Here is a 25,474-nt window from a genome sequence, read left to right on the forward strand (position 1 = left end):
TTGGGGGGCATTTTATGCCACCTCCCTTTTTTGGTACAGAACAAGCTGAAGACAAATAGAGAAAAAATAACTGAGAATTGTAATATTACAGCCTAAGAGTAATTAATAATTCTATGATTTGACAAATGCTCTAAATTTCATAGTGCCTTAAAAGTCAACACAACTGTGTTTTATCAAATTGGGAAAGAGAAAACTTTCATCTGTGTGGCCTTTTACCTTAGGAATTGTTTACCTCCAGGCTATAATTGTAGAATATCTGAAAAGTTAAGACCATTAGGGTTGTGCAAGTTTTGAAGGGAAGAAAATATGTTTTGTCCTTCAAATATTTTAAAGAAAAATTTAGAGAACAATGAAACGTGCACAACTCCTTTCTCAGCTTCTTTTACAGATTAAAGTGACAGCAAACGTTGGTGTGTTACTATTCTAAGCACCTTAGCTGTCTACGCACTTAAGTTATATTAACTCATTTAACTACAACTCTGTGAGGTAGCTACCATTATTAGTCCCACTTATTATAATTTTTGGAAAACTGAGGACAGAGAGATTAAGTAACTTGTTCAAGGTCCCAGAGATGGTAATGGCAATTTTGAAATTTGAACCTAAAACATAATGTTTAGAGTCCATGCTCTTAACCACTATTATCACTGCACTAATTTAGAAACAATAAAATAACATTCTGTAACTTCATTTGCTAATTAATAACTTAGTCATAGTTAACATAATTTTAAGTTCATTATTTGAACAAGTAAAGCCATTAAATACTAAAATTTAAAGAATATAAGCTTTCTTAGTTTGCTCTTATCTAGGAAAAACAAGTCAGAAGTTGAATATTATAAAGTAAGGGTTATATAGCATTCATTTCCAGAAAGAACACTTGAGATAAAAAGGCATAAAAGTCCAATATCACTGAATATAAACTTTCTCATGAAATTGTTACTTATCAGTGTCATTTGAAAGTTTATATTTCATTTGATATTATTTTCAAATTTTAGGGTTTTTCCTAATTATCAAATTGGCAGATATGATTATTATATTTCAGATACATTTGAAATAAATGTATGATGCTAGAAACTGGTCCTACCTTTTGGTTAGTGGGATTATCAAGTTAGACATTAATTTAGTGGCTAGTTTGCATTCTGTTACTAATTTACATGCTCATTTGTAATAATGGTATCCATGAAATGTGAACTATAAACAACTATCAACAGTCTTCTTTCTTCTGCTAAGACTTAATTAAGTAGATGATTTTATCAGAAAATTTAGAGTCCATGTTAAATTATGATTATCATAGATAATAAAGGTGTTACTATTATAGAAATATAATTTTGTACAGTAGTGTGAACTGAGATCAAGATTTTACTTTTCTGTAAAGAAATTTTTTCTATTTCATAAGACCAGGAGAGGGAGGTTTCAAATCCTTGTGACTTTGGTTAGTTAAGCTTCTCATTTCTAATTTCTATAAAAATCAATGAATATTAATATCTGCTTCCATCACTCATAGTCCTAACTGGTATATACTAACTGTTAGGTCAAAAATTAGCAAGAGTCTTCCCCAAATCTAATATAATTTATCCCCAAATGTAATCCCTAAGACACGTTTATATTTATTTCAAAAGCTAATGCTCTAAATAAATTCTAGTTATTTGAGGGGAAAGTGATAGTGAAAATCACTCAATCATGTCTGACTCTTTGCGACCCCATGGACTATACAGTCCATAGAATTCTCTAGGCCAGAATACTGGAGTGGGTAGCCTTTCCCTCCTCCAGGGGATCTTCCCAACCCAGGGATCAAACGCAGGTTAGTTAAATTCCCGTTGCTATTCTTGTTTTTTGAGGCCTGAGGTAATAACATTCTTTTAAATTTGTATTTTAAGTACTTTGTGATCCATCTAGCCACTACCACAGTTTTTTAAAAACTACTATTCTCTCATTCCCTTTTTATGTGAATCTGTGAAGATTTGGTTTATATTTCCTTAAGCTCTTCCCTGTCTGTCACTATGAAGCCTCCTGTTTCCACTGAGATTTCGGATCTGTTTTTAGCAGTTCATTGGAATTCTTGGCCACTTCTGGCTTTTAGGGACTTGGGAGGTGGGTATCTATCTTTAGACAGTTTTTAATTACTTGTTTGACATGATCTTAATTTCCTTAGTGTTGTTTTCTTCCCAAGAAGATGTATATGTCACATGAAATTTTTGTTTTTATATGTGACACCAGATAGCTAATTTGTACATCAGTGTTTACTGTATGTTTGAACCATTAATCTAAACTTTGGAAAGAGCTATTTGGATATATATGAGAACTATGATCCTCCAGCTAAGTAGGATTTAGATAAATGGATTACAGAGGTGCAGAAAAGTTGATACCACTTACTGGGTTAAACTGTACTTTGTTACTCTTTGACAGTTATGTGGTTCACATTTTCTAACTCACTGTGTTCCAAAAAACATTTGGGCCTATCAAGATAATCACGGCTTAGAAAGACTAGTTCCAGCCTCTAGGGTGAATAATACTATTACCTTTGTACCCATAAATATTATCTGTATTTATCATTCATGATCATTTGCGGCCTTTATGAGGTATATATATATATATATATAAACATTTAAGATAATATATATATAAAACATACTTTTGTATAACATACTTTCTCACTTTGTGAAATCACATCCTTGCTTTCATCTCTTTCCTCTTCATTTGATTGTCATGACTCAACTCGTTTGTCAAGACTGTCACAGAGAGTGAAAGGAGGGAGTACAAAAGACTGAAAAAGTGGGTTAGGATCAGATTGACAAGAGCCTTATGAGAATAAGGGCCCTGCTAAGTGTTTTATCTTGAATATGCCTTTTAAGCATAGGGCTCTATGACCAGAATTGGTTTTAGTGGGTGGCACTGAACTAGTCGAGGCAAGAGAGGTTATCACAGGCTGCTGAGAGGCACATTGAGGATTTAGTTAGTGCAGGTCCCTATCGCTCCAAAGCCATGCTCTTTTCCTTAACTTGGTGGTTACCAGCCCTTCCAACATGGCTCATTTAGGAACCTGTTCCAAACTCATATTTTTCTGTTTAACCTCTATGAGATCATGGATCAGTATTATGAACCAATCTCCTCCCACTTTTAAGGGGGTAGTAGTTAGTTTGTACAAAGTATCTCTTTTCTTTCCACCTAAGAGGCTTTGCTGTCTCTACCCCCATTCCCCAGTTAAAGAAAACCCTAGCACTATATAGTATGTGGCAGCTTCAGATAGCCTTGGTTCAAACAAGAGTCATTCTAAATGTACATCAAAAATTATTTAGCGTATCAGTGGTTTTAACTTTTTCATTATAGTATCTTTTCAATATAAAATGAAAGTCAGTAGAAAATAGGGCTTTTTTTTTTTAATTTTTTTTGATATTTGGCATTTTTGTTAGTGCTTTTTTAAATATAAATTTATTTATTTTAATTGGAGGTTAATTACTTTTAACAGATAATTTAAAATAAGGTTTTTATCTCGGCAGGGAAATAACATTTTCCATTGAAGTTGACCTCTCTGCTCGCTTACTTCCCTTACAATTTAACCGCTGATCGGAAAAATAGGACATAGCTGTTCAATCAGTGAGAATGACAGTTATAAAGTGTTTTGATGTTGAAATGGCATCGTAGTTCTCTTTTAGTACCTACAAAATATTGCTAGAATGATAATATTATTTGTATACTTGAAGTTCTGTTGTTTTATAACAACAACTTTAGTAACAGCCATAAAAGCTTACCGTTTTTCCTGATTCATTTGATAGAGGCAAATTGTTGGGTCAGGGCATTAGCATTTTATAATTATATCATGAGTATATATAAAATGTATAAATCAAATCTGGCATTTAAAAAATTCATATTATAATGTTGTTTGTAAAAGGAAAGATGATATCTTTGTTGTTCCTTAAGAAATAGAAATAATTTGACCTGATAGAAGTGAAATAATTTTGATATACAATACTAACTTAAAATCTTTATCAAAATAAATGTTAAATAAAAGACCTTTATTACCCTGTAGCAATACAGAGAAGTTAAAATGTACATCTGATATTTAGTAGGACTTCTTCAACATGAGGAAATATTCATGTACAAATTAAGTCTTATTAAAGGTTTGATGATGATGGGTCAGTTTGCAGTAAAACAGGACAGGTTTGATTTAAAATATATCTATACATCTGTATATCTGGAGGAGGAAATGGCAACCACGGCAGTATTCTTGCCGTGATAAGATCATGGACACAGGACCATGGGGTCACAAAGAGTTGGACACAACTGAGCAGTTGAGCACACCCATCTGTACATGGACTGAAGACATACGTGAGTATGTACATGAGGGCTGATGAGCTGGGAAGCGGTGGGACCAAGCTGGTGAACTCCCTAGTCAGAAGTTTGGCCTTTTTTATATAAGGGACAGTTAATGTTTCTAAGCCTTGAAGGTGAGTAGATGGTATGACAAACTTTGATTGGATGTTAGAAAGATCATGTTGACAGCTATCAGAAGAAGGTGAGACTGGAGGCAAGATGTGCTTTGAAGCTGAGAGTGGCTGAGAATTCAGAGTTGTTTACCACTGTAAGTGCATGAAGGAGACACAAGTTATCTCAGATGTTCTTAGCCATTTTCATGTTGCCTGTGTAGCAGCAGTGTCATTAATCCTCTATCATAGAAGGCTCTAAGAGGATAACATGTATAGGATATTAAGACATTCCCTATATAATATTTATCTTAACAATACCTCTATGTATATAGGTGTACGTATATGTATATATATACTATATATAGTATATATGTATATAGTCTATTATAGTCTAATAGACTATAATTATTATCTGAATTTCAGTTGTAGTGGGAAAGTGTTGTATCCGACTCTCTGCAACCCCATGGAGGCCACCAGGCTCCTCTGTCCATGGGGTTTTCCCAGGCAAGGATACTGTAGTGGGTTCCCATTTCCTTCACCAGGGGATATTTCTGACCCAGGGATGGAACCTGCGTGTCCTCCTTGGCAGGCAAATTCTTTACCCCTGAACCACCAGGGAAGCTGTAGAGGGAAAGTAGGAATAGCCCTCCAAAAGTAGAAACATTTAAATTCCAGTCTACAAGGATGCCTGTAATTTATTTACTCTCAATTAATAGCTACCTCATACTGCACTGTTTTTTTAATCAGGTTTATTGCTATGGTTGAAGGTGTATGGCTGCATACAGAAACCGCTTGATTTTTATGCTTATAATGTACTTTTATTTTACAGAAAAATAAAGGGCTTTAGAAATATCTAAAATTTCCTGCCACCAGGCCATATGAGTCAAACTTATATTTCTAACTAAAGTGCTTCCCTTTGAACCTATACATATTACCTGTGTTTATTTTTCAGAGCCATTTGGGGCCCTTAAGTAATAAATATATATGTCATATAGTATTTTTCACTTTAAATTGTATTATTTGATATTTCCTCATGGTATAACTCATTTATGTGAGCTCCGTAAACAGAGAAAATGTGTGTCTTTAACTGAAGGCATAGAACAACTTACTGATCAGTTGGATAAAGTTTAGTGGGCGTAATTCCACAGTATTAAGGGGTGTAGTTCCCTCTTTCTTACTAGGGAGCATTAATACTTATGAAACTAGCATGAGTTAATCACTAAGAGGGAAAGGCCTTGTTAAATGTAACAAGCAGATATTATCAAAAATTTCTGAACACATGTCATATCTTTCTGTTTGCTAACCATTTTTACCAAATTAGCATTCTTGGTATGAACAACAGAAACCAACTCTGTTTACACACAAAAAGAAGTTATTGGGAGAATATAAGCTCTCAGAGTTGATGAGAAGGCTAAACAACTGGGCACAGAAAAGCAGGCAGGGACTAAATGACGTGAGGTGGCTGGAACTTCAGCCGAATCCGTACCTCCAGGGACAATCTGACTGGGACACACTGCTGGCCCAGCCAAGCCAGGACTTGTGATGTTGCTGTTGTACCCTGCTGCCAATCGATGAAGGCGCTGCTAATGGAAATGGATTCTGAGCTCCTCCCTGATTCTTTTATTATTCAGTTCAGATTTAGGACCCAGGCTGGCGTATCTGCTTGACTGATCTGAAAGAGGGAAAATCTAACCTCCCTCCAGCTTCTGTGGTGGGAAGTGGGCTCTCCTCCCTAAAGATCTCAGGACTAAAAATAGGAAAGATACTTAGATGCTAGAGATCCTCAAATGACAAATGGTCATAACTCATAGGGGTGCTAAATGATTTAGAATTATTTAGTTGCTGTATTTATACTGTATTTTAAATGGTAGGAGAGTGGATGGTATTTTAAGCATATATTCTGCAGAGCCAGCAAAAAAGAAAAAAACAAGCATATTTGCTAGAAAAATAGGATTGGCTAGATTTGGGAGGTGGCATGGGGTTGCTAAGAGTCAGACATGACTGAGCGACTTCACGTTCACTTTTCACTTTCATGCATTAGAGAAGGAAATGGCAACCCACTCCAGTGTTCTTGCCTGGAGAATCGCAGGGACGGGTGAGCCTGGTGGGCTGCCGTCTATGGGGTCACACAGAGTCGGACACGACTGAAGTGACTTAGCAGCAGCAGCAGCGACAGTGGAGTAGAGGGAGATAACATGGCAATACTTGATGAAGAAAAGGGAGAAATTAAGAACAATGCTCAATTTTCTGGTTTGGAGGCTTCACTTAATGGAGGTACTGCTTATGGAGTAGTAGGAGAACACAACAGGAAAGATCACAAGTAAAGCGTAAATGAGGATAGGATGATCTCTGTTGTGGGCATGGTATATACATTGTACCTATAAGACATTCAGGAGATGAAACATGGATAGTGAGAAGGTGAAGATTTGGATATTCAGTTCTGAAGCTGGACTGAAAATAGAGAATTATGAGTCACAAGCATATTGATAGGAATTTAATCCCTGGAATTGGGTGAGGTTGCCCACTGAGTACTGTAAAGCAGGAAAAGAGCAGAATTTAGAGCATAACCATCATGGCTGTTTAAGAGATGGGCAAAGCAAGCTGAGAAAGTTGGGCCCATGTTGCAGGAGGAGATGCAAGCTGTAACACTTATCAACTGAGACTTCATAAATTATATCTCCTCAAACAGTGGTTTTGAACACTAACGTATAAAAAAATTAACCTGGGTTATTTGCTAAAAACTTGCTTTCCTGGACATACCCCCAGGGAATCCTGTACAGGAGATAGAGTGGTAGCCATTTCTACATTTTTAACAGGCATCCGAGATGATTTTACAATAGATGATTCTTGAAATATATTTTGAGAAACACTTTCTAGGAGACAGTGTGAAATGGTTGTAAAAGCAAGGAGTCAGACTTATGTTACAGTCCTGGCTTTTACTGCTTTGGTTGTGTGACTGAGAACAAGTTGGTTATTTTAAGGTTTCTTCCCCCCCCTCCATCAGTGCTGGGGATATAATATACACCTTCTCTGTCTTAGAATTATTTCAAGATATATAGGGGATATGCTGTATTAAATTTCTTATGATACGTCTTTTTGGCCCTTAACCACACCCCCACCTCCCACCCCAGAACACAGCTGTAAACCTAAAAGTCAGTGAAGAAGTAGGAGGAAATAGCTACCATTAACATCATGCATTTTGTTTTATAAGAGATCAGAGCCAACTGCTTTTTTACCTTGAACCTACTGTTTTAGAATTGTGTAAAATTAAGTTGCCAATTTAACAGATTTCGTTAACTAGTTTCTCCTGGCAGTCTTTAGTTCTGTAGACATTAAATTCGAACAGCGTAATACAGGTGAGGTTAAAGTGTGAAACAGAAGCTGAGAGAAGTTTAATAGCAGGACAGACACCTCAAAAACCCTGAGGGCATGAACATGTTGTAACATACTATAAAAACTAATACTCAAATTAGTATTACTAGATCATCAAGAAAATGTTAAATTATGTTTAACAGAATTGTCATATATTTCAAGATGATTTCCATTACAAAATCCAACAGTTTATAAAGTTTTGGCACTTATAAGTGCTAAACTAAAATTTCTGCTAGTTGGGAGGTTTACTTAGGTAAAATATCTGATTAGTCTATTACGGTTATGTATAAATGAACTTCTACGCCCTTGCTTCCTATTTGATTGGCATGTAACTACTTTTAAGTCAACAAGTGTCTTTGAAACTGTCCCAGAAGGTACTGTGGAACTAGCCTATATGTAAATTGCTGTGGTGCCATATGATGCTAAGGTTTTCTCTTTTTTCTCTGTCTTGAAGAGATGCTAATGTGAATGGAGAAGAGTGGAGTCTTGGCATAGCCATGTCTGCCCATTTTTTGTCTTGAACTTCCTAACTCATGTTGACCAATTAGAAATATGGCTACTTTATTGTTAAAGATTTGAAAAAGCTGAGAAAGAGTTAAGAATCTTTCTTCATTTTCTGTTATCATGCTCCTACCCCCAACTTGGATATTTATATGATTGGAGAAGGCAATGGGAACCCACTCCAGTACTCTTGCCTGGAAAATCCCATAGACGGAGGAGCCTGGTAGGCTGCAGTCCATGGGGTTGTGAAGAGTCGGACACGACTGAGCAACCTCACTTTCACTTTCATGCATTGGAGAAGGAAATGACAACCCACTCCAGTGTTCTTGCCTGGAGAATCCCAGGGACGGGGCAGCCTGGTGGGCTGCTATCTATGGGGTCGTTATTTATCCTCAAACACTCGATATCAGCTGACTAGGTCTAGGTATTAGTTTCTTATTATTTTTACTTGTTTAAGCAACACTTTTTGTTCTATAGACTTAAGTCTTTGATGGAGTGTAATTTTCTTCTGTTATATCTTTGATTATTGGCACTGTTTTATATGCTACCCTTCTTCTGGAACACCCATTATTCTTATGTTGTATTTTTGTCAGTCTTCCCTGTTCATCATATTCCCTTTGTTCATCTTTCCCCTTATTCTTCCCCCCCGCCTACTGAGGAAGTTTTTAAAACATATACCTGATCTTATTTTTCATCAGTGTTCACAATTTTCAAATTTTCTCACCTTAATACATTATGAATTTGGCTGCTGCAATTTTTATTCTCTTATACAGCATTTTCCCCTTATTTTACCAGCTCCATTCCAATTTCCATGTCTCAGTCATTCTTCTTTTTATCTTACATTACATTATTTCATTTTATTCAGAATTTTTTTTAACTTTAGAGAAGATGCAAACCAATTGTCTAAAGTTTATTACTGTTTCTCATTTGTGCTTGCTTTCTATATCTTCAGTGCTGTGTTATGGTTCTGTATTACATAACATTTTTATAACACCTGTCTTCATTTGTTGGTTTTTCCTCTTTAACTTATCCTTGGCCAAGGATATATATAATAGATATTCTAGTCTCTATAATCCGGTATGCTTACCTCTCAGTTGGGTTAGTGACTTTTCTCTGGCTCATCTGACTAGAGGCTGCTCATGTCCTCCTCTTAGACTCTAACAGAACATCTGATACATGGTGCATAGCATATTTTTGGGTGGGGGTTGTCTAAAAATAATCTAGCACAAGAAGGTATCCTGCTCATCACAGCTCTTCCCAACTCAGTCTTTGTAGTGCTGATTTTGCATCTCCAGACATAAACTCCCACTCCATGTGCTCTTCCACCCCCACTCATGTTATATTGCTAAGAATTTTAGCCCCAGCTTGGAGGTAGGAAGCCTGGACTTTCGATCAGTTGGACTAGGTGAGTAGAGTGATTGAGACTTTGTGCGGTCCTGGAGCCTCTTTCCTCCAACTGGTCCTTGAAAATCCTATGTTCCCCACACCCGCTGCTCCCTGGGAAGTCTAAGGAAATCTCTCAGAACTGTCTTGTAAGTCTTTGATATTTTGCTTCCAACAACTTCTATTTTTTATAGCGAAAAGTAAATCCTTTTTCATTGTGGTGGATCATTGACTAATATTCCTCGAGCACTTATATTTGTATCTGGGAAAGTGTTGGGTGTGTGTGTTTCAGTGGGAAGGTGGGAAAGGTCTGGTACAGTGTTGCTGGCTTTTGTCTCACCATGCTTGTAATGCTCCCTTACTTGTTTTAAGTGCTAAGTATACATTTGTTGAATGAATGAATAAATGATTAATTTTTCTTTGAGAATTTCAGAACCAACAGTACTTAACCAATAATTATTATTTTAATACCCTTTCCCCAATATTTTTCTAGTTAGGCATTTTGCAAATTTTGTTCTGGGAGTATTGGTTCCATAAAATACTCTGTGCAAAAAGGGTTCCATTGATAAATAATTTCGGGAAATGCTGCATACTAAATTTTTCTCATAGAAATTTGATCAGTATATAAGTATATTAAGGGCCTCAAGAAGGCCTGGACTAACAAAACCTGTATAACTTTGTTTAATTCAGCATTTCCCAAACTTACTGGGTCATAGAAACCTGTTAATATCCAATAAAACATGCTTTGGGAAATTCTTACTCTGATTTTTATAGTTTTCACCTCACAGAGTTTAATGTAGACTTTTTCTACAAAGTAAACTTCAAATTTTTTAATTTGAATTGCTTTTCAATTATCTAAAGAGATGTAACTTGTGATGAATATGATTAGAATGTGCAGATTTAAGTCAGGAGTTACTACTTTTTTTCCTTTGATGTTTTGAACAAGATATGATCTCAGTGACCTTTTGAAAATGCTTCTTACTTCAGGCATTACATTAGTATACGTAAGAAAAGGAGATAATATTTTACTGGTGCCATAAGCTGAGAGAGCCCTGTACTGTATGATATGAGAGTATTTCTCTATTTCCCCTGAGCTCAGTGAAAGTTCAGTTGTTCTTATTCAGAATTTTAATATTGTACGTTACCCTAGAAAGTAATCCTATAGCAGTGCCTCTTTTCTCTCAAAATCATATAACTGGATAAAGTGGGAAAGGTGATTAATTTCAGTTTCAGCATTAAATCCTTTGTTGTATTCCTACTTTATTTGTCTTTATAGTAATGTCTGGCTAAAACTGAAGTCATCTTTTGTTTTGACTTTTCACCATATGGGATTCAAATGTGTTTTACTAGTTTAACTGTTCACTGACTGGTTATGAAACCTACTTTTGTTTTGGTAAGAAATGCTTCTGTGCTTGCTTTATCACTCCTCTCCATTCAAATATTTGTTTCCCTCACATCTTTTTTATAATTAGTAGTTTTGTTTTGCTTTGCTTTTTAAAATTAGAATTTGATTTGTTCCAATTTAGGGGGTTTTTCTAAAACAGAAAAGTTGTGTTTTAGAAGCTTTTGGAGGTGGGGGGAATTGGAGGGTGGTGATGAAAAGAGTTAATAGTAAATAAAAGCCCAGCAGGTTTTCAACTAGACAAGTTTTCCCACTGGTGTACTAAACCTGAAAGAGCCATGGATTTGTAGTGGGCTTGTCTAGTAAGTTCTGAGTTCCAATCTTGGATTTTCCCTACATGAAATTGTCATATTTGCTTGCTTCCTTCTGAATAAGACCACCATCTATAGACATCTTCTTCTGGTTCCCTAAGAAGTCCTTTTTAAACTCAACCATTCCAAATGCCTCTAGAATTAAAAGCGATAGCTAGAAATGTTACTTAAGCATTATACTATGAAAGCAGTGTGACCAAAAATATTCTTTCCAAGAATTTATCAAGAAGTCTATATAAAAATTAATCAACTAGACATTTATATTCACTGTAGTAAATGAAATTCTAACTTTTGTTTCATCTTAAACAGACAAACAGCAGAAAGGTGAATTTGCAATAGACGGCTACAATGTCAGGATGAATAACACTCTTAGGAAGGATGGAAAGAAAGATTGCTGTTTTGAAATCTCTGCTCCTGATAAACGTATCTATCAGGTTGGAGTTTTTATGTTGCCTTGAAATTAAGTTGATAAGACTTCCTGTTTTCATTTTTGAAGACATTAACATTTTGTTAAAACAACTCTTCCTGACAGGTTAATAATAATAATAAAACACAGGGTTTTAAACATTAAAGATTCATATAAGAGGAAATAAATTTTTTAAAAAAATTCAGATTAGTTCAAGTGATATCTTCTTGAAAGAAAACAGGAGAATATGTAATTCATCAATTACTTCACATGTTGCATTTTATACCTATTTTAATGGAACTGAGTGATTTTTTAAAAGAATTACATGGCAGAAAGAGTGAAATTGTCAAAAGAAAAATATCAGAGTGTTAATGCATATTGTATTGCTTAGAGTTGTGGGAGAAAATGAAGGTAAAGACATATCAGCTCTGCAAGTCAAGAGCTATCAGCTAGCATCAATATGGAATGTATGTTTAATAAGTTTTAAATATCTGAGATTGTAGTTGAAAGCCAGTTAATTAAGTTGTCAGTTAATGTGTTGGAATCTGACAAGAACATTTTTAAGAAAGCTGTACCCAGCAGTCTAAAGAAATTCATGGGTGTCTTCTAATTGTCAAGGGCAAATTTTGTTCATCAGTTCTGTCTTTGACATTGATGAAGAGAAGCAGCTTTTTTTCCTGCACAGCTGCCAGCTGCTGATCAGAGTTTCAAATCCATCATCCTCTGCTTCAATTACGTAAATTTGTCAAAATTAACTGTACATTATAAGAAGCATCCTTGCAAGAAAAGTAGTACTAGACATGAAAAGAATTACTAATGGTCTTATAGAAACAAAAAGGAGGCAACATACTTTTCATTACGGTGGTGATTTTTTTATTGCTATTGTTTGTTTTTCCTTAGTTCACTGCAGCTTCTCCCAAAGATGCCGAAGAATGGGTGCAGCAGCTGAACTTTGTGTTACAAGGTAAGAGCAACCCATTGAACAAGGTATCACAGTCTTTGAGTATTGAATAACTGAAAAAGGTGGACTTTCATATACAGAAGCTCATTGACGTCTGTGAGAAATGACTGGCAGAACATGACTGGTAATACATACCATTGACTTCAGATTAATAAAAGCATCTTTTCTGCAAGTACCATTTAGTAACTTTTAAATTCACGTGTTTATACATAAATCAGTTTCTAAAATGTTCAAGTTAAGGATGTAACTAACATATATCAATATTGTGACTCTGTAGGGCTGCATTAATTTAGGTAATAAGGTTTGGAAAATCACTTTTGCATTCTGTAAAGTTTTACTTCCTGAAACATGTTTTGTAGATATGGGGTCTGATGTTATTCCTGAGGATGATGAGGAAAGAGGAGAGCTGTACGATGATGTCGATCATCCTCTCCCAAGCAGTTCACCAACGAGGAGTCTGCCAATTGATGATGAAATTTATGAAGAACTTCCAGGTATTTATTTATGGTGATTCATTTAAGCATTTTAGGGCTTTAAAAAAAATGCCATATATCATCAAGTTGACAACTTGAGAAGAAAATGGTGAACTATTAGTATTAAAAATGAGGACAAAGAAAATCTTCAAAACTCTATATTACAAAAGGTTCTGCTTGAAGTGTTTCAAGTGAGTGGATGTACATTTATGAAAAGTGAATGGAATGTTAAAATGAAGCAGATACAGTCCTAATCTCATGGGACTTTTGGCTCATTAGCATTGTTTATGCTACATAATTTTTTAATTAAAAAATTGACTTGCCTTACAGTTTTTTCCAGCAACTCACACATCATTTTTTATTTATACATCTTGGAACTTCCATTAACCAGAAGTTCTATGCATACCCCATATGTCAACAACTTCTGCCTCATGTATTCCTCCTTGCTGTAGTGTGTTGCATTGTCTTGGAGGAATATTGTTGAACTGTAAACAAAGGCCTTTTGAGGCTTGAAGTTTTCTTACTTGATATTTTATCATTCTACATTTTCAGGCATGATTTAGTGTTTATATGCCTCAGTATCTGTTATGTAATATAGGTTTAATTGTCTTAATTTGACTTGCCGGTCTGATAGCCTCAAACAGAAAGATAGGCATATGGAACTTTAGATACTTAGAATATGAAAACACTTAGGGAATTATTGCATTACTAATTCTCTAGGTTGAAATGAGCCTTTTTCTGGTTATTAAAAAAATCAGCCATTGGAGAAGAAAAAGACATTATAAGCAATATAAGTGATATTTAACTGACATAGCATATAGAGAAGCTATTTTTCTTTAACTCAAACAATTTAACAACAGGATAAACTTTAAAAATACCTAAAATGTTCAAAATTAATATACAAATGTGATTTTCAATAACTAGCACATAGACTTCAGAGTCAAAAAGTTTAAGTTCTGCCTATACCATTTACTAACTCAGTGACCTTGAAAGTCAGTTTCTTCATCTATAAAATAACGATAATTTCATGAGGGGGAATGATGGTTAACTAGGTCATGTACCTAAAAGCTCTCAGCACAGTGCTTGAGTCATAGCTTGCCCATAATATACTGTAACATGATCATTATTGTTTTCATTACTGTATCTGGTAAATTCTGCAAATGCTTACATGGAGTTACAATAATGGTTTTCTGACCAAGTAAGAATTAATGATGGAAATGGGATTATAAATCCAAGACACGACAAAAATTACCAAAATACACATCTGTGTATTGTCTTTTACTATGTTAGAAGAGGATGCTTAGTATAAAAGCGTGATTTTGTGAGCAGTGGTAATTTGTAGATTTCTATTATTTTAATAGAACTACCTGTTTATAGCTCCTTCCTTTCTGATGTATTCCAAGGAAATGGCATCTGCCGTGGCATCAGCTATCCTCAAGCAGGAAAGAATATTTATTCTCTGACTACTCTTTTTTAGTCATACCATATCACTAATACTGTCATATTAGTCTTTAAAAGGTTCAGAACTTTAAAAGGTTCAGAAGAGCGAATGAGAATGTGTACTGATGTAAAATGGAAGACTGTTGTACCTTTAAACATGATACCATTGTCATATATACTTCATTCTTTAAAACTCTGCAGTGAGTGGGTCTCATTACAAATGCCACAATGACTGTCAGTTAAGTTCTGGGTTTCTTCAAGTTGATGTCCTCTCCCCACACCTCAAATAAAAAATTGGTCAGGAATAAAGGACACATATTTATAGCATTTTCATGCTAAAAAACCAAGAAAAAAAAAAAAAACAAGGAAGATCACCTGTAAGTAGCTTGAAATCTTAAAAATATGAGACATCTTTTATTTTCCATCACTGCAGATGGTCTTCATCACATTTTTTTTTTTTGGCCTGGAGCCACATAATCATTGGAAGTAACAGGTTATTTTTGAAGTAGTCTTACTTCTTGGCTGTGGTACTGGAAGAAATGTAAGCTGCTCTAGGATTCAACGCCCCTGCCTGGGATCCCAGTGGCTGTACAAAGTGATTGAGTTTGATAGAGACTGCAGCTGTACCCCTGGGAAGAAGCTGGGGTAGGCAGCTGTGGAATGTCTAGTTCTTCTTTCTTCCCTAGTGTAACTGGGAGCCGCTTCAGTGTCCACACAGTTCAAGTTTGTCAAGCTTGAGCCAGCCATTACAGAGGGAATTTTTTTTTTTAGTAAAAATCCTAAAGTTGGCTCTTAGAGTTTTCGTTGGATTAAATATCTAAAGCTAGGGAGGTAACTTTTTTTTTCTTTCAAAAATGCTGTCTCTTTCAGGAGAAGAGTTAAGCTAATTGCTTTCACTTCTGTAAATTATGAATATAATTTTGAGAGGAGGTTAAAACAGTGGAAAAGCAGTGAGCATACTTACAAACTCTTAGTATTTTTCCAGCTCTGTACTAACAGCTGTATATATCTGAAATGTGACTGGTAAATTCCCAGAATTAATTAATACTACCATTTCAGTGGGCTTCCCTGATAGCTCAGTTGATAAAGAATCCACCTGCAATGAAAGAGACCCTGGTTCCATTACTGGGTCAGGAAGATCTGGTGGAGAAGGGATAGGCTACCCACTCCAGATTTCTTGGGCTTCCCTTGTGGTTCAGCTGGTAAAGAATCCGCCTGCAATGCAGGAGACCTGGGTTCAGTCTCTGGTTTGGGAAGATCCCCTGGAGAAGGGAAAGGCTACCCACTCCAGCATTCTGCCCTGGAGAATTCCATGGACTGTATAGCCCATGGGGTCACAAAGAGTTGGACACAACTGAGTGACTTTCACTTTCTTTTCACCATTTCAACATGATTTTCTGTCAATTACATATAGTTGAAAATTAATCCTCTTAGTTGAAAGATGAAGCATAAAATGTGTTTGGAGAAAAATCTAAGCACTCAACATGTTACTTTAAAGCATAGAGTCCTTTGAGAAAGTAAAACTCTTGCTCAAGTGTCTTTTTAAAATATGAAATAAACCTGCAGTGTTTAAGTCTCAAGAATCATAAGAAAACATGTTTAAAAATTGTATTGCAAAATATCCCTTGAAAAATGTTTATAATTTTATGGGAATGTAAATAGTTTCATTGTAATTGTTTTTTAGTTAGAATATTCTAACTTTATTACAGCAGCTTTTGTTTAATTTCTTGTTCATTAAATTTTAACTAACTTCACAAAAGAATAACAATAAATTTGTAAGTTTTTTTTGCATTTAGGGTATTTATACATATGTAGACAAGAGTTGAGACAATGCCATTTCTGGGGAATATTAAAGACATTTGGCTTTCCTTTAAATATCCTAATGCTTTGACATCGTTTATGTCTTAGTACCTATTAGCATAGGCCAGTCATGTTAACTATGTGATGATACTACAATAGCATCTTTGTATTTGCAAAGTTATTATTTGATCAAAGTGTATTAAACTGTTTCATAAGACAGTAATGAGTTCATTTGGCTTAGCACAAATTCCAGAAGTTATTGTTCATTTTTTCATTAGAAATATAGGAGAATGCTTTTGTTTTAATTTGAATCTCGAAAGGGGAAAACAATACTTGGGAAGCTCGTGCAGAAATCAACCCAGCTTGCTCTTCTCTTCTAGTAACCATGTCATCAGATTTTTTTTTTCTGTAACCATCAAGACATTCTGCAGAAACAGAACAACAAAAAGACTTTTAAAGATGTAGACTCAATAGAATCAGCTAGTAACAGGAATGATAACTGCTTGTTAGCCTATAAAATCTGTAGATTTCAGGGGAATTGCATTTGAAATTCTTCTGGCAAGTGAACTGGAGGAGAGAGGGTAGCATAAAATAGGAAGATAAATTTCTAATCCCATTAACCTATTTAAGAAAAAACTTCATTCATTTTTTTAATATTGTAATGATAGATTGAACTATCCAAGCCAGAAAAGGGTGTTTTTATTCTTTAGTCATTCAATTACATTTTAAATTTATTCAGTCCCAACTATCTGCATCTAAAATGGAATATAAAGTGAAATACAGCTATAAATTTTTCCCCATGAAGCTAATGTATATACATAAAAAAGAAGTGTTTGAGTATTTAAATTTGAAGGAATCGCCAGCAAATGAAATGAGAGGCAGTTAATTACAACCTATCCCCCCCAAATACATTTTAGCTTTCTTTTCTTACTGAGTAATTATTACTCATATTACCAAGTTAATAAGGTTATAGAGGACCTTAGAGTCTCTGGTATTAACATCATTCCTGATTTCACCAAACAATTTTTTCTTATTCCTTTGGAATGCAATGGAAAGATGCCAGTTGACTTTCATAGAATCACATATATTCAGCATTTTAATATCATTAGTCCAGACAGCCTGTTGGCATTCTTTTTCCTTAAACTATGGTACTGAATTACAAAGTATGGTGATATGATGTCCTGTTACATGATATGATAGATAACTAAAGTCAAATTTTGTAGTTGTTTAAGCTCTGAACTCTGCTGAGAGGCTTATCTGAAGTTATAGAATATAAGGAAAATATCCGTAAATTAAGGCCACTGCACACATCTAATTGTATTTTTATCTTTGCTGAATATAAATGTGACTTTAGGATTCTTCATGTTGCCTATTTCATAATACAGCATGAAGCTGGGATATAATTTTGTCTGTCATGTTGCTTTTCCCTACTTTGCCGTTGGCATTGCAAACAAATTCTTTTCATTACAAGAGATGCTTTAAAACATATTAAAACCCCAAATACCTGTGTGCATGCAAAACATATATTTCTAATTGTAGAGAAATAAATTAATCTATTTTTGCAACTTGGCACTTCATCTGTGGTTCTCAACCAGGGGAGACTTTGACCCCATGGGTGCATTTAATGATTGAATTCTTGGAGGCGTTTTTGGTTGCCACAACTAGGGTGTGTGTGTGTGTGTGTGTGTGTGTGTGTGTGTGTGTTACAGGCATCTAGTGGGTAGGTGCCAGGGATGCTTCTTAACATCCTACAAAGCACAGGACAGCCATCCTCCACAACAAAGAATTATCTGACCCAAAATGTCAATACTGCCGAGGTTGAAAAACTCTGTTACAAGGGTATAATAGATGGCTTTTGGTTTATCACCTTTTTATCTATGTCTCATGAGTTGTAAAAACCCATCACCCATGCTTCACATGAGTTTATTTTTATGGACAAAACACAGGTTTTCTTATAAAAGTAAAACTAGGATTACATAGAATGGTTCTAGGTTATAAAGGATCAGCTGGACTTGTCTGTTAACAGTTTTCATCAAGGGACTGAATTGTCTTCAAGATTCTCAGTCTTAGAAAAATGAGAACACCATGAAAGATTAAAAAAAAAAAAAAGGAAGCATTTTTCTCTATTATCATGAACTGCCGTCTGTGACAGGAGAGTCTTTTTTGATATTGTAAATATGTATCTTTCTTGTATAGACACTTGGCTTATCCTGTTCTAATAGGGTTATTATCATTTGAGGCTGAAGTGAAAGACCTGTGGGCAAAGGATTGCATCTTTTTGAACGGAGTCAGGCCACTTGGGAGAAGGCAGGGCTAAGCAATTCCAAGGCCACCTGGAATTTGACAGGTGGCTTTAAGAGGAGAGGAAGTCCAATAATGGGATTTCTCTCCCTTTTGGGGCCTGGACTTTGAGGAGATTAATGGGCTTGAGATGGCAGGAAGAATGTATGTTCTCTGCTCCTGGAGGCCATCAGGGAGTTACTGAGGCAGCCGTGCTGAGGGAACCAGGGAGATGCACTCACCTGAGGGTGAGTCACACCACGCTGCGTCAGGTGGTTCTTTATTATTCTCTGCAAATTTCCCTGAATTTTTAAATCTTTGCTTACAGACAGTATATGCTCACTGGAAAAACCTTAAATATTTCTGATGGGCATAAAGTTAATAAGTAGAAATCATTCACCTTCTGCCCTAAGTACACATTGTTAACAGCTTGATACAAATCTTTTGTCTTTTATTTTTTAGCCCATTTATAAATATACAATGCTTACATTTAAAAAAAAGAGACCCTTCTTTTTATTCATTTTCTGCTGCCTTTTCTTTTAATTGCTTTCCTTTCATTTCCTTCTTGCTTCCTCATTACTTTCTTCCTTTTCTCATTCTTTTATTTTCCTGCCTTCCCTTTTGGGTTTACATTTTTTCCTTTTTGCTTTATTTCTTTCTTTCCATAAATATCCTTGAGCACCTGTTTTGTGGCAGGTACTGTACCTAGGTCCTCGAAATCCCTATGCATTCTTACACAGGCCTTAAATGGGTGCAGCTACACCTTCCCATTCTAGCCCAAGCCCCTTGACATATGACTATACCCTAATTCCCCATGTTTATTTATATCATATACATACATATTTATATGAATTTCTCCAGGCAAGAATACTGGAGTGGGTTGCCATTCCCTTCTCCAGGCGATCTATCCAACTCAGGGATTGAACCTGGGTCTCCTGCATTGCAGGCAGGTTGTTTACCATTTGAGTCACCAGGGAAACCCTGTGTATATATACGTATATATATTATTCAAGTCTCATGAGCTAGTTTTCTTTGCTTTTCTGATATATGAATCCTGCTTTCCAGCAGTGTCAAAACTATTGTGACACCTTCTCTTAAGGCATCCTTCACTTCCCCTCTTCCTCTCCATCTATCTCTTATCTGCTGGCTCCACTCCTTGCCCCATTCACACAGAATATCTTTCTCTGTATCTGTGAAAAGTAAATTGTTGTGGTTGAGCAAGGACTTTGGAGGACACACATTGATTTGAATCCTGGCTCTGCTCCTTGCTATGAACTTCAGCCAAAATAAAAGTGAACAGAGGTAAGGTGGAGAGTCCAGGAAACAACAGTGAACATAGCAATAGGTAAAATGTATCAGCAATGTTAATTAACTCTTATTTTTAAATGAATGTGTATTTTAATTTAAAATAAGTTAAAACTAAATTTAGCTTGCAATTATCTGGGGCAAGGTAGAGATGTGAGGTAGTGAAAGTGTGCGAGTATGTTAGTCGCTCAGTCATGTCTGACTCTTTGAGACCCCATGGACTGTAGGCCACCAGGCTCCTCTGTCGATGGAATTCTCTAGGCAAGTATACTGGAGTGGGTTGCCATTCCCTTCTCCAGGGATCTTCCTGATCCAGGGGTCGAACCCGAGTCTCCCACATTGCAGGCAGATTCTTTACCATCTGAGCCACCAGGGAAGCCTAGGAATACTGGAGTGAGCCTATCCTTTCTCCAGGGGATCTTCCTGACACAGGAATTGGACTGAGGTCTCCTGGATTGCAGGTGGATTCTTTACCAGCTGAGCTACCAGGGAAGCCTAGGAATACAATCTTAGGGTTCCCAAAGCAACAGAAGGGAAATAAAAGGTGATCCCAGAAAAACATTTTAATTCAGAAGAAGGCAGGAAAAAAAAAGGAGCAAAGAGAAAATATAAAAATTTAAAAAAATTATATATTTTATAAAATATAAAAAACCCAAATACAAGAATAATTGTAATAAAAGTGTAGGTTGAGTAAACTAATCTATTAAAAGAAATTATCATATCAAATTAAAAAAAAATAAAGCAGCATTTTTAGAGAAGATATTCCTGAAACAAACCATGTAAAATTTTCAGAGTAAGGAAATGAAAGTGAATATACCAGATAATCCTAGTCAAAGAAAGCTACTACAGTAGTGTTAACATCAGATAATATAGAATGTAAGCCATAAAGCAGTGTTGCTGCTGCTGCTGCTGCTAAGTCGCTTCAGTCGTGTCTGACCCTGTGCGATCCCATAGATGGCAGCCCACCAGGCTCCCCCGTCCCTGGGATTCTCCAGGCAAGAATACTAGAGCGGGTTGCCATTTCCTTCTCCAATGCATGAAAGTGAAAAGTGAAAGTGAAGCAATGTTAGGACTGCAAATGTCAGTGTATAATAATAGTAAAAGAAGATAAAGTTTAAATGCATCTCTAACTACATAACTTTGAAATCTATAAATAAAAAAAATACTTGACAAATCCTAAATGACTGTGGGAGATTTTAACTTACCACTCTTAGAAACTGGTAGACCAAGGAGGCAAAAAGTTAGTAACTATATGGAAGATTTGAATAAAAAAATACTTTGATTGACTTATCTATCTACAAAGATGTATGTTCTTTTCAGTGCATATAGAATATTCACAGAAATTGACCATAGTATATAAGTTCATAGTTGAAATCTCAAGAAATTTCAATGAATCTGTATCATATAGACTGTGTTCTTTAACTACAATGAAATTTAATTAGATACTAAAAAGGTAGTTTAAAATACCCAAGCTTCTGTGTTTGGAGGTAAAAAAATAAATTTCTGAATAGCTCTTGAGTTAAAAGAGAGAATCACAGAGGAAATTACAAAATATATAGTTCAGAACGATAATGAAAACAGTACAGATAAAAACTTGTGGCATGGTGCTTTAAAATATATTTGGAGGGATACGATGAGGAATAAGACAAATGAGAGGATTAATCCCTAGTGAACTGGAGATGAGAGAATGAAAACAAAGAATATAAAATGAATCACTTAAAACTATTACTATTAAAGAAATAAAGGAAGGAATAGAAATTTTAACAAGAGAAGACCCTATTTAAAAAGATCAGATTTCTTTTTTAAAGAACCAAATAGAATTACTAGAAATTCTTGATGTTTTAGAATATTTAACAACCAAATTTTCAGACTCATTTATTTATATTTCCATTGCCTAGGGAACTATACACACATAAGTGTATTTCTCCATGGACACACATCTGTAGAGACAGTCTGTTGCAGGAGAGCATCAGGCTTCACTACTTTTGCAGATAGGTCAGCTGGGAAAATCAACTTCCTAAGAGTCCTCAGCTGCTTAGTTTAAAGCAATGGTTAATAAGTATGGACAGGTTCAACAAAATGTCAGTGGTAAATATAAGCACTCTTCATATCTGGCCTCACAGGTTCTGCAGTTGGGCAATGCAAGGCCTTTAACAAAGCAGGGGGAAAAAATCCAGCCTTGAGTTTATTAAGCTGAAGTGAAATTTGACCTTGATTTTGTTTCAAATACAACAGTCCTCTATAGATTTTTTCCTCCTTTTTTAGAACTTCACTAGAATTCTTACCAAGAAATGACAACTCCTTATACCTATTTATCTATTAACCCATTTATCCCCTATTATAGGAGTTGAGATGAGGCAGAAAACTTTTCTCATAGATGAATAAGAAAATGCATTTGCAGACTGGTATTGTGGAGCTCTTGCTGGAACTGGATCCCAAGTCTCCTGCCTCCTAGTCTAGTATATTTCGTTATCTACCAGATGCAGAGTGGATAGTGAGATGGTGAACACCCCATCCTCAAATATGTGGTGATTTAATCAGAGAAATGGGTATATGAATATTTAACTATAAAAAAAACAAAAAAGCTAAACATATATAGAAAGATCTATCAACATTACCTGTCTATCCATCTATCTATCTACATCTACCCACCCCATACTCTACCAATCCCAGAGTACAAATAGTATTGCTGTTTTCCTTCGCCACATTTTTCCTAGCCACATGTAGAACGTTTATAGTCCCCCATCAGAAATTCTGTATATTCCTTACACCAGTATACAGTATTGGTTTATATAGTATTTTCTCTAAACTTGTTTAGGTGAATTATTTGTAGTTATTCCATTACAAACAATTAAAATACCCTTGAAGGTTATGTCTACTTATTGGACACAGTACAGTATTTTTATAAGTTTAGAATGGTATGTTACGAAACACAGTATAGTATTATCATGTCCTCCACCTTTTTGAGCATTATCAGGAATATCTCATTTGCTATTAGGAGACAATGTATGTAAAAGAACTCAAAACCTCCTTTTTAAGCTAATTAATACTTTTTTCATTTAGTGAAGAAAATATTTTTCAAAAAACAGATTTCAGAAGTTTTTAAAGTCATGTATTTCCACTGTTGAATAGCTCTTCACTTCCTGTAGGATAGATAAGGCCCAAGCTCCATACCTGGACATTCAAAGGTCTTCTACAGGCTCACTGGAACATTCTAGGTCAGCCTCTATTACACTGCACCAACTCTCCTATTCAACAGACAACTTACTATTCATTCTTCCAAAGACCCGCTACTTTTCCAGCCTCTTGTTTCTTATACTTCATCTATATGGGTGCAGATCTTCATCTTAGTTCAGTTTCTAACTAGTTCCTGCCACATTCCAGGTCCATGTCAAATCCTGTCTCCCCAGAAAGTCTCTTCTGTCCATCTCAGCCTGAAGTTACCTCTGCTTCCCTGAATTGCTGTAGCACCATACATTTGAAAATTAATGACATAAAACTCTGTGACAGTTGTGTTAGTTCAGTTCAGTACAGTCGCTCAGTCATGTCCAACTCTTTGCGACCCCATGGATCACAGCACACCAGGCCTCCCTGTCCATCACCAACTCCCGGAGTTTACCCAGAGTTGTTATCTACTGTTCTGTAAATCTTATATTCATATTTTACTTTTCATGGGATTATTTATTTGGCAAACAAGCAAATGGATGGATCATTATAACTTAACCTTTACAAACTCCTCGAGGGCAGGGATCAAATCTCATGTTTCTTGACATCCCCCAGAGTACTTAGGCCAGTGTTTTCCTCATTCGAAGTCAATAAATAATACCTGAATAATGTAGTCTTCAGTTAGAGGGGCCCACTAGTTAAAGTCAGAGAAATTCTTTTTCTATGATGATTCTTTTCCTAATAACACCAATGACTATAGAATCCTAAAAGAGTGATTGTACTTGGAATCCTATCAGTGGTATATTGAAGTATGACCAATCTTCCAAAGCCTCATTAAAATCTAACGTTACTTTTCCAGTGAGCATGGTCTCATATAAATAAACTTGTGAAATATAATACATTGAGTGATGAAAAGCTCTAATATCATCCATCTTCTGTGCCATTAAAGATAGATCATCTACTGTGAGCCACAGGATCAACTTGAATTACCAGTTCCCTATGGTAGGTTAGTCATCTTAAGCAAGACATTTCCCAGGAAATGACATTCTCCTTTGCTTGCACTCATTCATTAACAGCCACAGGTAAAGTAACTCTAAAGAGCACAGAATCATAACTATGATTTTCTTTTTTTTAAAGCTGACATCCACAAGGACAAAAAGCTGGTAACCAGAATAACTGGTGAAAAAATGAGGAGCTTCATGTTCAAAAATAATGTCAGATCTGGTTAGTTGCACAAGCAGCTTAAAGGATGGGAGAACAAAAGTTAAGAATTAATGACTAGGCAGATGCTTGGGGAAAGTGTTTAAAAATTGTCTTTCAAGCCCCTACTTGGATTCAGTGGTATTTGGAGGAGTCACTGATCTAGGACAGAGAAAGGCTGTGGTCAGTATTCAGCTTGCTCACTTCTAGTCCCAGCTGTGGCTTATATTACCCTTGTTTCCTTCTACATTCCACACCCTTTCCTTCAATTAAGCAAGCTCCTTTCCTCAGCCCACTGTTTACATGTCCTGCTCCCGATTTCACATTGCCTATTACACTCTCTCATACACCAGATAACCTCATTTCACTTCCCTGGGCAGCTTATGTTTTCTTTCACAAATTACCTTACATAGCAGTTCTTCCTGGAAACCTAGCTTGATTACATGGGTCAAGGTGAAGGTCATCTATACTCATAATAAAACATTTTCTCTCCCTATATGGCTTAAGACATAACTGTAAGACAGTATCCCCCAAGCATGTAGATATACATGTGTAGACACTTTAAAATATGTGCATTTTTAGACTACTTGTTTATCTAATATTTCTTGGGAGCCCAGCATTAATCTGGAGGTATTCTGAAGCTTTCAGATCATTTAAATTTTTAATGAAAGAACTAAAAAGGGTGAAGAAAATGCAACATGAAATGAGGAAAAACACCCCCAACTTTCATGTAAGCTAGTCATTATTCTTTCAAGAAATTCTTAATTATTTATACATCAGATATTAATTAAGCAGCTGTTATATGTCAGGCACTGTGCTTGGCACTGGGGAGTGCTGTGTTGACTAATATAACTCAGAGTTTGTTAAATAGAAATATAAAATATAGCTAATATTCAATAATGGAGAAGACAATGGCACCCCACTCCAGTAGTCTTGCCTGGAAAATCCCATGGACAGAGGAGCCTGGAAGGCTGCAGTCCATGGGGTCGCTAAAAGTAGGACACGACTGAGCGACTTCCCTTTCATTTTTCACTTCCATGCGTTGGAGAAGGAA

At 35.7% G+C, this 25,474-nt stretch overlaps 1 protein-coding gene across 1 annotated transcript in view; it reads left to right on the plus strand.

The window, feature by feature from the left end:
* SKAP2 (src kinase associated phosphoprotein 2) overlaps positions 1 to 25,474 on the plus strand; it is a 165,150-nt gene that overhangs the window by 99,245 nt on the left and 40,431 nt on the right. The window contains exons 7-9 of the mRNA XM_052638991.1: positions 11,700 to 11,824; positions 12,697 to 12,760; positions 13,117 to 13,251. Of these exons, the coding sequence (XP_052494951.1) occupies positions 11,700 to 11,824; positions 12,697 to 12,760; positions 13,117 to 13,251 (324 nt within the window). The remainder of the gene's footprint in view (positions 1 to 11,699; positions 11,825 to 12,696; positions 12,761 to 13,116; positions 13,252 to 25,474) is intronic.

Source organism: Budorcas taxicolor, chromosome 4 (assembly GCF_023091745.1).
Source record: "Budorcas taxicolor isolate Tak-1 chromosome 4, Takin1.1, whole genome shotgun sequence".
Classification (NCBI taxonomy): Eukaryota; Metazoa; Chordata; class Mammalia; order Artiodactyla; family Bovidae; genus Budorcas; species Budorcas taxicolor.